This window comes from Leucoraja erinacea, chromosome 9 (assembly GCF_028641065.1).
Source record: "Leucoraja erinacea ecotype New England chromosome 9, Leri_hhj_1, whole genome shotgun sequence".
NCBI classification, from domain to species: domain Eukaryota; kingdom Metazoa; phylum Chordata; class Chondrichthyes; order Rajiformes; family Rajidae; genus Leucoraja; species Leucoraja erinaceus.
In genome coordinates, this window is record NC_073385.1 from 53,845,615 (window position 1) to 53,858,033 (window position 12,419).

At 41.0% G+C, this 12,419-nt stretch overlaps 1 protein-coding gene across 5 annotated transcripts in view; it reads left to right on the top strand.

Moving 5' to 3' along the window:
* Nucleotides 1–12,419, top strand: part of sipa1l1 (signal-induced proliferation-associated 1 like 1) — a 351,678-nt gene that overhangs the window by 242,323 nt on the left and 96,936 nt on the right. For all 5 annotated transcript variants that reach the window (XM_055640839.1, XM_055640838.1, XM_055640834.1 and 2 more), the window contains 2 exons: nt 114–244; nt 9,988–10,176. In XM_055640839.1, the coding sequence (XP_055496814.1) occupies nt 114–244; nt 9,988–10,176 (320 nt within the window). The remainder of the gene's footprint in view (nt 1–113; nt 245–9,987; nt 10,177–12,419) is intronic.

The window sequence follows — 12,419 nt, forward strand, 5'->3', positions numbered from 1 at the left end:
AATGCCAATTTTATGCACAGGCAAGTGGAATTCTGTTAGTGCTAATTTTATATCTTGTACAAATAACTGGCATGACCAGATGGATTTTTTTAAACTGACTTATGTTTTCACAGAACACTCAAACTATTTTGGGGTGGATGAAAATTTGGGTCCTGTGGCAGTGAGCATTAGACGGGAAAAATTGGAGGACAGTAAGGAGCATGGACCTCAGTACAACTACCGAATCATCCTGAGAACAAGTGAGGTGAGAGAAGTGAAATTGTTTGTTATTAACTGAAGAGATGGTTCTATTGCATGCATTTAAAATTGTTCACCATGAATGCTAAACAAAAGGGATATATACATGTTCTCCAATTGCAAAAACCTGGAAACGGAAAACCTCAATAAATATTATCTTCCAAGTACCTCACACATATCTCCTTGTAGCTTATTAATTTTGTATCTCTACGCTACCACCTCACATGTCTCAGATATCTTGAAGGATGCCTTGTGTAATGATTTGTAGTGCCTATTTTTTCATATGAGGGTGCTGGGGTGGGGGGGGGGTGGGGGAGAATTAGGTGGTAATAGAAAGATTTAATAGGAGCCTGAGGAGTAACTTTTTCATACATAGTTTGGTCGGCATACAGTATGACCAGCCACACGCTGTGGCGGGTACTAGTACAACACTGTACTACAACAACATTTAAAAGACATTTGGAAGGTGCATGGATTGGAAAGCCTGATCAATATCTGGGTCAAATGCACACATATAGAAACATAGAAAATAGGCCCTTCGAGCCTGCACCGCCATTCAATATGATCATGACTGATCATCAAACTCAGTATCCTGTACCTGCCTTCTCTCCATAGTCCCTGATCCCTTTAGCCCAGATGAAAATCATAATTGGCAAGGAGGAGTTGGGTTGTGTAGCTTGTGCCCATGCTATATAACTGTAGAAGATCAATCTAATTTCCTCCCTGAATTGGCAAACAAATAACACCTTTTTGCTTGAAGGAAGAGATATTGGCTGGACATTGCCACAAATTCTTTGTTGTTTGTTCAAGCAGTGCCGCAAGATTTCTAATGTCATTATAAGGCATTGTATAATCTCTTGACTAGAAGACAACATCTTCAACAGTATAACCAGGGCTATATTTTGAGCAGAAGAGGTGCCAAAGATATCTGAGAGGTATTTAAAATTGTGAAACAAGAAATTATTCCCCAACTGCTCCAGTCTGGATAGAATGTTGTAATCATAGAATAGAGTCTTAGTCCACATCTATCTGACTGAGACAGGTGTGCTGTCAACTATGTCAAGCTGGTAAATGTGTGATTTTAACAAGCTGCATCTGACTCCCTGTTCTGGGTGATGGCATTCATCTGGAGCCCAACACCATGGAAATGCGAACAGATTCAACATTAGACAATCACTTGCTTTTTCTGACCAATAATTAGAAACGATGTACTAAAACAACGGAAGAGTGAGTCATGCCAGTAAATGTACAGAGATGTCTTCTTATATACCATTTGGATATGGACAGCAATTTTGATATACACTGCCCATTTTAACTGGCCCACTATTGCAAAAATGCAAACTCTCATCAATTACCCCTTTAGAAGTTCTGTAAAATGAGGCTGAAAATAAGTTTCAAATTCTCTCCCTTAATTCAGTGTTGATGACATTTCACAGAGATTTCCGGGCACAATCCAGTTTACACCAAAAAGGCAACTATGACTGAGAACCATTACTGATTTATACATGTTAAACAAATAATATTTTATACTTAGGAAGTAATTTGTCTGCAGCTTGCAATTGATTTTCCACACTGAAGCTGTATTTTGACTGTCCCTGGGACTTTTATACGAGAAGTTGCAGTATTTGGTTAGCAAATTGCCTTGCACATACTGAGTGTGAAAATTTTTATTTGCACTGTGATAAATCACTGTTCCTGTTTATCATTTGCTCTTTATATTTGTCCTGCAGTGAAGAAACTTTCTAGTGTTACATGTAAGATCATGAACAATTACCACATGTTAGGAATTTCACATAAAGTGTGAAAGATTGTAAAGTAATTGAAAAACGTGGAAATTACAATGGTCTGAAGTTGACAATATATTTTCCTAAAATATGTTCAATTAATATTTTTAACACTTAAAGGTTTAAGGGTTATGTCAGCTTTTAATGACTGTTGCAGGTGAGACAAAATGCATCCTTTCACACTCCACTGAACTCCCTGAAAAGCAGTACTCATTTCTGTTGGAGAAAATTGTGTTGAATAGATTTGAGGATTACAAATTGAGGAAGAATACTGATGTAAAGTGACATTTTTCAGATCAGGGTTTGAGGAAAGTGAAAAGGTGAAGAAATCAGATACGGAAGCTGGCACATATGGTAGAGTGTTAATGTTTCCATTTTGAGATGGTCCGAAAGTACCTTTGTTAATTCTACACTTCAAATTGCTGTCTTCCCCCATTGGATTTCAAATCTAATCAAATATTTGCATTTTTTAAATAAATAATCAAATGTGTTAACATTCTTGTGTGTGCACATTGACTGAGTTTGTCCATGCATCATCAATGATGGCCAATTTGGAATGCAATAAAGATGTTGGATTAATTTGATTTCAGATTAAACACTTGTCATTGAGATATAAACAGCAATTTGGTTGCTTTAAATCTGGCACAATGGAGTTGATGCATGTGTTGTTAGTTTCATGCCTCTAGGAGGTGAGGTGGTGCAGTATGCTCAGATACCTGTGCCAGATACTGTGGTGATGATATGTTCTCATTCAAAGATTCAACGACTCTTTTCATACAATTATTGACATATGTCACATTTATACCAGTAACACCGATCAGCAGAGGGTGTCATCCCAAGGCTACATTTCCTTGGCAAATAAATGGTTTACTTGGGACAGAATTTCTGAAGCCACTGTTGGCTCTGGGCAGCACTTGGTCAGGAATATCAAAGGTATATCTCATAGTTTATTGTTCATTTGTCTAATATAATGTAATCCATTTCAGTGTCATGGTATAGATTAGAATCTGGGAACTGATCTCTTTACAAACCTTATGAAATGTGAATTTTAATTAGTTTAGTTTAGGTTAGAGATACAGCGTAAAAACAGGCTGTTTGGCCCAAAGAGTCCGCGCCAGCCAGTGATACTCACACACAAACGCCATCCGGCACATACACAAGGGACAACATATTTTACAATCTTATCAAGCCAATTAGTCTACAAACATGTACGTCTTTGGAGTGTGGGAGGACACTAAAGCTTCCAGAGAAAACCTACGCGGGTGACGGAGAGACCGTGCAAACTCGTACAGACAGCACCCGCAGTCAGGATCAAATTTGGGTCTCTGGTGTTGTAAGACAGCAAATCTACCACTGCGCCACCGTGCCGCAGTTTTATTTTTAAGAAACCGAAATGCATTCTTCATAAAATCACACAATTGCTTTCATATGGATTGACGCAACAAACCTCGAGCACAAGTTATTGCTTAATAGTTGGGCCAACATTTATCTTCCAACATGGGTTTATATTCAGTTCAGGATACAATAAAGAGCTTGTTTAATTGTTGATTTGGAATAAATCATGCGCGATAAGAAATACATAAGAAATAGTAATGTGTGAAGCCATATGACTTTCCAAGCCTGCCTTGCCATTCAATATGATAATTTTTGATTTTTTTTACCTCGCTGCTAATTTCTGCACTAACCCCATTTTCCTTGATTACCTTAATATCCAAAACCTTAATAATTTTAGTCTTAAATATTCTCAGTCACCACATCTCCACAGTTTAGTTTAGAGATACAGCACAGAAATATAGAGCTCTTCGGTGCCAGCCAGTGATCATCTGTATACTAGTTCTTAGTTATCCCATTTTTGCATCCTACACACTCGGGGCAATTTACAGAAGCCAATTGATCTGCAAACCTGCACGTCTTTGGAATGTGGGAGGAGACCAGAGCACCTGGAGACAACCCATGGGGTCCCATGTACAAATTTCATACAGATAGCACCAGTAGCCGGGATCGAACCCAGGCCTCTGGCGCTGTGAAGCACTGCTTTGCCGCTGTATCTCCGTGCTCTTGTGTAAAGAATTTCAAAGATGCAGTGCTCTCTGGAAGAAGGAGTTTATTTTCATTTGAGTCATTATTACCCAGTCCTTTTATTTTAAGATCCCTACATCTAGGTTTTCCAGCCAGTGAAACAATTATCCCTTCATCTATCCTCAAGACCTGTAAGGATTTTATGTACTTCAATAAAATCACCTCTTAGTCACTTGAACCCTTCAATAATATAGGCACATTTTTTGTTTAATCTCTGCTCACGAAACAGGCCTCTCATTCCAGGAATCAATTGTGAATAATTGTGTGGTCCCTATAATCACAAACACATTTGCAAGGAATTCCCAGTTAATGCTGCAGAACCTGGACTAAAAAACATCAGTCCAAAATCCTTGGGTGGTGGGGTTATCCTGTGCGGTAGTGACATAAAATCAATCAGCTATTTTATCTGATTGTGCACTATCCTTAACCAGCACTGCTGTTGAAGTTACACATGCATCTTTTTTTTATAGTAAAACATTATGTTGCATTTATAATGTTGATTTTACTTCGGAGTCACGTGAGTGACTACGTGAAGAACCCCGCCAGGACGCATGCGTGTCATATCGCTTTCACGCTTGCGAAACGACAGGCGGGGTGGAGCGTTCCCCCGCAGCGGTAAGTTTGAAACCGCGACCTGCAGGTAAGTGATTTACTCTGCGGTAGTTTTTGTCCCCGCGCTGTTTTTACACAGGGGGGGAAGCTGGACAAAATAGTGTCCACAAGTGCTGCGAGTAAAGCTGGCTGGGGAGGACCGCGAAGTTGCGGGAGCCAGCAGCAGCTGAAGGCACAAGCCCCGTAAGGGATCAGCTGTGCCAACTTTTGGTCCCGCGCCGGCCAGAACACCACGGCCGGGCGGGAGACTATTCAGATGGGGCCGTCGACTTTTGACAAGTCGAAAACGGCAGGAGGCGGGGTGGATTGACGTTCCCCCGTAGCGACAATTTAAACCAGGACCTGCAGGTAAGAGTACTCTGCGGTCTTTTTGTGTTTTCCCATGCTGATTACAGGTGGAGAAACCAATGGGCTGCGACAAAGCTGGTGGGCTAGCAGCAGCCAGCGGCACTTGCCAGCTGTGCCCGATGTCGCCTCCGCACCGGCCAGATCTACTCCGCGGCTGGGCAATAAGGCAAGACCAAAAAAAACCCATCAAAGTCGTGGTCTCAGAGGAGTACGACTGAGCAGCCGCGGGCAGCCAGCGACCGTGAGCGCTGGAGCCGGATGGAGCGGTGTGTGGAGCATTTGCTCCAACGTGACAGGCTCCGGGAGATGGAGTCGAGTCACTGTGGGCTCTATGTAAAACCCACAGCAGCACCTCTTGTAGGGCTGCACAGTGCTTCTCCCTCGTCAGAGGGGAGTACTGGGGGTCAGTTCTGGGCTGATCCAGAAGCGGGGTTTGCAGAACAGAAATCAAGTGTGCAGGGGGCGCAGGAACGTGAAAATCTACTGGACATGGTGTCCAACTTCATACAGCCAGACCAGACTGGCCAAAACCTGGAGGACACCTGACACCGGGTAACTTTATATCCCGGAATGTTTCCTGTAGTAAATAATTGTATATGGAAACTCCTAAACAGCGGGGATAACAGCTTTCACCCGCACAGTGGATGAGAAGGACATGTCGCAGGACCAACAGGATGCACTGGCACTGCTTTGCAACACACGGCCATAGACAGCACCCTTACGCACCCACCAGTAGAACAAGACCGACTGGTGAAAGCTCGAAGGTCCGGTACACCAAACATGAGTCTTTCTTAGGCCATGGCCCAGACCGGCCTTCTTGGAAGATACGCAAACCTCCAACATCAACCAAACCACAAACCCAGACACCGACGCCTCAACATCAACGAAGGATTTACAAAAAGAAGTAAACCTGCCACTGGTAACTATGGAGGTAGGTGGGTCTGGTTCCCTACAAATTGCAGGGAGCATGGGGGTTGGGGGGGTGGGGATTACTCTCCTTTCTGGATGCATGGAGTATGTTAACTACCGATACTTATATTTAAGCAATATCCAGGGATATACAATAGAATTATACACAAGTACAGCCCTCCAGTTCAACATATACCGAACCGAATGTTCGTACTTTCCGGTAAAGAAAAATCAGAAGCGCAGGCTGAACTGGAGCGACCTTACGCAAAAGGGGTAATTGTAAAAGAACCGCTAGAATTCGTGTCCAATATCTTTACCAAAATCAAAAAAATGGTGGTTGTTGCATCATCATAGATCTGACCAAATTGAATACATTTGTACAATATATTCATTTTAAAATGGAAACCTTTGTTGCTGCTAAACAATTGATTTCCAAAGGTTACTTCATGGCTAGCATCGATTAAAAAATGCTTACTATTCAGTGCCTATACGATGTGACCACTGATGTTACTTAAAATTCAACTGGATGGGACAGATGGCAATATAGAGCGCTGCCAAATGGGTTAACATCAGCCCCCAGGCGGTTCACTAAAATTTTGAAACCAGCCCTAGCGTTTCTACGGAAACGAAAACACATGGTCATGGCATATCTGGATGACATACTTATTGTGGGCAAAACTTTGGAATTGGCCAAACAAACTGTAACAGCCACCAAACAGTTATTTGAAAAACTGGGGTTTATTATCCATCCAGTTAAATCTAAATTAACGCCTTCCACTACTATGGACTGTTTGGGGTTCACCATTGACTCAGTTCACATGTTGGTGACTTTGCCAAAGGGAAAGGCTATGGACTTAATAGAGGCTTGCAATAACCTCATTGTCATCAGTAACCGTCCATCAGATTGGTAGCAAAAGTAATTGGCAAAATGGTGGCTGCTTTTCCAGCCACACAATTTGGACCTTTACATTACCAAAATTTACAGAGAGCAAAAATACAAGCACTCAAAATCAATGCTGGTCATTTTGACAGACCAATGAAGCTACCAATCAAAGCTATAATGGAACTAAAATGGTGGATAGATAACATTTGGCTTTGTTTCAATCCAATCATTATCAGCAACCCTTCTATGGTGCTACAAACTCATGCCAGTGCACTGGTTGGGGTGCCACCAATTCCATCTCCAGCTGTGGAGGTAGATGGACTGCTCAGGAGGCATCATTATTACTAACACTGGGCTTAAACTACCTGGAAATGTTGGATGCATTCTATGGCCTAAAGTCATATTGTACTGGGTCATATCACCAGCATGTTAGACTACAGATTGACAATACCACCGTGGTAGCATATATCAACCACATGGGTGGAAACAAATCGACATCATGTGACAATCTGGCTAATACAATTTGGAAGTAGTGTATCCAGAGAGATATTTGGATATCAGCTACTTACCTACCAGGTAAACTAAATTTAGTGGCAGACACCAGGTCACGCAAATTTAATGAAAACACCGAATGGATGTTGAATAAAAAGTATTTGCTGATATTACAGCATGATATGGAACACCAGATATCGATCTATTCGCATCCAGGCTTAATCACCAGTTTCAAATTATGTTTCATGGGAACCAGACCCTGGGGCAGCGGCGACAGATGCATTTTCGCTGCATTGGGGGGAAATTGTTTATTTATGCATTCCCTCCTTTCTGCCTCATCAGTCGGGTAGTAAGGAAAATACAGCAGGACTCTGCGTCTGGTATTTTGGTAGTACCCGATTGGCCTACTCAACCATGGTTCCCAGTGATAATGAACATGGTATTAGAACCATGTATCACCATCCCGAATAGACCAGACTTGTTGGTTCATCCCGTAACAAGGGATAGCCACACATGCCATAACTATTTGAATTTATTAATTTGTAGAGTTTAAAAATACCTCTACTACAGCTGGGACTGATGGACCGAACAGTGAACATGATTTTGGCGGCCCAAAGGCAGTCCACCAAAAAACAGTATCTGGTCTATATCAGGAAGTGGGAGATGTATTGTAATAAAAACAGCATCACCTACAGAGATATGAACATCCCGTCTGTTCTGGAATACCTGAATCTCCATTATGATGAGGGGCTCAGTTATAGTACCATCAACTGCGCCAGAAGTGCCTTATCGACTTATCTATGGCAAGGAACAGAGCGTCACTCTGTTGGAACTCACCCACTGGTAACAAAACGTATGAGGGGGATTTTTAATACCAATCCCCCAAGAACCAGGTACTCCCAAATATGAGATGTGAGTATTGTCCTGAAGATGCTCAGGAATTGGTCTCCAGCAACAGCTCTGTCTCTACATAGACTGACATTAAAAACAGTCATGCTAATGGCATTGGTCACGGCACAAAGGGACAGTCATTACATAAATTAAGACTGGAAAACATGACTTCTTCATCTGAAAACATTACGTTTCATATTTATGAATTAGTGAAACAGAACAGACAGGGATCAGCGGGCCTCAATATCGAATTTAGGTCTTACCTAACAGATGATCGTCTCTGTATAGTAAAACATTTGTCGTTATATATGGAGAAAACGAAAATCATCAGAGGCAATGAGAAGGCACTTTTAGTCAGCCATAAGCAACCACACAAAAAAGTGTCGGTCCAGACCATCTCAAGATGGCTGAAACAGGTTTGCTGCATTGGGGGGAAATTGTTTATTTATGCATTCCCTCCTTTCTGCCTCAAGGAGGCAGGGGTGGATACTAATATTTTAAATCAAATTCCACCAGGGCTGCAGCTACATTGGCAGCTATGCAGTTGAATGTACCAATGGACCAAATCCTCAAGGCAGCAGGATGGTCAGGGGAAAAAACATTCCAACTATTTTATCATAAACCAGTCATTAAACCTGGAACATTTGCAGAAACAATTTAAGTTCTGTAATTTAATTACCCCATAAATAGGGGTTATAATTTGTGTTAATCAATTCTTGGATTTCAATGTCAGATTCATGTCTAAAATATGTTGACACAATTCCTCCTACAGTCATTAAGGCAGATGTGATACATTGACTCGTTTCCACGGCATGAAATCACAGAGCTTTGAAATCTTCACGTAGTCACTCACGTGACTCCGAAGTAAAATAGTAAGATTAAATGACAACTTACCAGTTCGAAGTTTGATCATTATTTTATGAGGAGTACGTTGAGGGAATACATGCCCTCCGCTCCCTCCCATGATCATATACTCAACTGGTATTTCTTTCTCTAATCTTACTATGTTTAAGTCATTACAGTTATCTGTGATTTCACACCGCTGCTTTGAAGAATGACACGCATGCGTCCTGGCGGGGTTCTTCACGTATTCCCTCAACGTACTCCTCATAAAATAATGATCAAACTTCGAACTGGTAAGTTCTTGTTTAATCTTACTATTAAGGTTTATTTAGAAATATTCTAACCCCCTTCCCTTAATTTTCAAGCAGGAAGGGAAATTATGTATTGTTTAACTTTATATCCAAGCTCTAAATTCAACTTGATAAACAATGCATATGGTAAGCTTTTAATGTTTGTCAGAAATGCAGCCAAGATCATTCAATTTCTTCTTTTTCATCACTATTCTCAGCTGATATCTTTGATTAGTATTGGTATTGGTTTACTATTCTCACACGTAATGAGATACAGTGAAAAACATTGTGTTCTATCCAGTCAAATCATACCATCTGGATAGTGATACCACAAGAGTCAGGCATTCTTCAGTATTTTTATAATAGCTTGTGTACGCATGTTAGTAGGTTGCACCCTAATGTCTATGTATGGACATTTATAATAAGATATTTGGTAATGATAAATGGGTCCCTTGTTGATTTTAATGTTTTCACTGCTCAAGTGTGGTACTGATAGATCACCCAACTCACCACAGACTGAGAATTGAACACACTGAGCCTGAGTCAATGTAACTGAGTAAATATTCTAAAGCACCGGAATAAACAACAATGTAAAATCTTGTTTGATGTTATTTTCCAGCTGACTACATTGCGAGGTTCTGTTTTGGAAGATGCAGTTCCTTCAACAGCCAAGCATGGCACCGCCAGAGGTATACCTATGAAAGAAGTACTTGAATTTGCTGTCCCAGAACTTAGTGTCAATTGCCTGAGACTGGGACTGAATACTCCTAAAGTTACAGATCAACTCATGAAATTAGATGAACAAGGAGTGAGTATTACTTTGTTCAATCTTGCTTTCTTTATGATGTTTTTATTCTACATCCTATTCTACGAAAGGGGGAGGGTTTTTTGCCCACTTGCCATAGGTGCTTCACTGAAAAGCATATCTAGGCAATTTGGGGTTTTAATGAGATGAATGATGTATCATCTTTTTTAAGTTTGTATTGATTGTTTAGAGTATGTCAATAGACAATAGGTGCAGGAGTAGGCCATTCGGCCCTTCGAGCCAGCACCGCCATTCAATGTGATCATGGCTGATCATCCCCAATCAGTACCCCGTTCCTGCCTTCTCCCCATATCCCCTGACTCTGCTATCTTTAAGAGCCCTATCTAGCTCTCTCCAGAAAGTATCCAGAGAACCGGCCTCCACCTAAGAGTAAGGCAGAGAATTCCACAGACTCACAACTCTGTGTGAAAAAGTGTTTCCTCATCTTCGTTCTAAATGGCTTACCCCTTATTCTTACTGTGGCCCCTGGTTTTGGACTCCCCCAATATCGGGAACATGTTTCCTGCCTCTAGTGTGTCCAAACCCTTAATAATTTTTTATGGTTTCAATAAGATTCCCTCTCATCCTTCTAAATTCCAGAGTATACAAGCCCAGCCGCTCCATTCTCTCAACCTATTGACAGCCCTGCCATCCCGAGAATTAACTTTGTAAACCTACGCTGCACTCCCTCAATAGCAAGTATGTCCTTCCTCAAATTAGGGGACCAAAACTGGACACAATACTGCAGGTGGACCTCTTTGCTCATATACCTAACTCCTCTTGTTATGAAGGACAACATGCCATTCGCTTTCTTCACTGCCTGCTGTACCTGCATGCTTACTTTCATTGACTGATGAACAAAGACCCCCAGATCCCGTTGTACTTCCCGTGTTCCCAACTTGACACCATTTAGATAATAATCTGCCTTCCTGTTTTTGCGAACAAAGTGGGTAACCTCACATTTATCCACATTAACCTGCATCTGCCATGCTTCTGCCCACTCACCCAATCTGTCCAAGCCACCCTGCACTCATAGCACCCCCCTCACAGTTCACACTGCCACCCAGTTTAGTGTCATCTGCAAATTTGCTAATGTTACTTTGAATCCCTTTATCTAAATCATTGATGTATATTGTAAATATACATTTACAACAGTGGCTGTTGTAAAGAACCATAAAAAGAACCATTAAATAACCATAAGTATATGCAGCTAAAATCTGGAATTTAACTTCAACTGACCTATTGCAGCCTGCATGTGGATGTGATTGTAGACTGCAAATAATCTCACGATGTCAGTTATATTTTTTAGTTTGTTGCTATAATCTTGCTTACCTTTCTCAGTAAATCACACTTCTTGCATGCTTACTGGTGTTTAAGATCACTTAGTTCTGTTAAGTGCCTGATATAACTTACAAACATCCAGAGCTACTTGTACATTGAGTGAATGAGGACCCAGGAGAAACAGTGCCCTCCATAATGTTTGGAACAAAGATTGTGCTTCATGGTCAGCGCATACTCATTGAGTCTTAATTTCTTCTCTCCAGAGATGCTGCCTGTCGCACTGAGTTACTCCAGCATTTTGTGTCTACCATTAAGTCTAAGGACCTGTTTCCAAGTTATGTTCCTCTAAGGATGGTCACAAAGTTCTGCTGGAGACTTTTCATGTGTTATCTAGATTATTCCTTTTCTGGAAATGTTGATGTTGATACTAAGTTCCTGATGCATTTTATTTCCCTTCAAACATCTTAATGTGATAATTGCCAAGTTTTTTTATTATTGTAAAAAGTAATAGTCCATCCAGATTCAACTTGACTTTAGCCCCGCTACTGAAGTATTGAAATTGCAGCCCACAAGCTACTTCCACACACATGTCTACATTTATCCTTGTGCCTGAATCGGTAAAGTTCCATTGCTGTCATCTTTTTTCTTGATAGTAATTGTGTTGTGACAATAGCAAAAATGTTTTGATCATCAGATACTTTTATTAAACCTACATAATGCAATCTGCCAAAACAGAGGCTGATGAATTTGATGCCTAAGCAGATCCTTTACTTGTTCGGTAATCCGGATGGCTAAGTCTCCACATATTAAAAATCAGTGTTCAAAGCTGGCTCTTCTCTTGGAGAAGTGGTATTGATTTATTTTTTTAAAGAAATGACCGTGAAGTTACAAGAAATCAACTGGATTTTGAATACTGTCAAGGAAGGAAATTCTCTGTTCTTTCCTGACTGGCCTTCACTGGATGC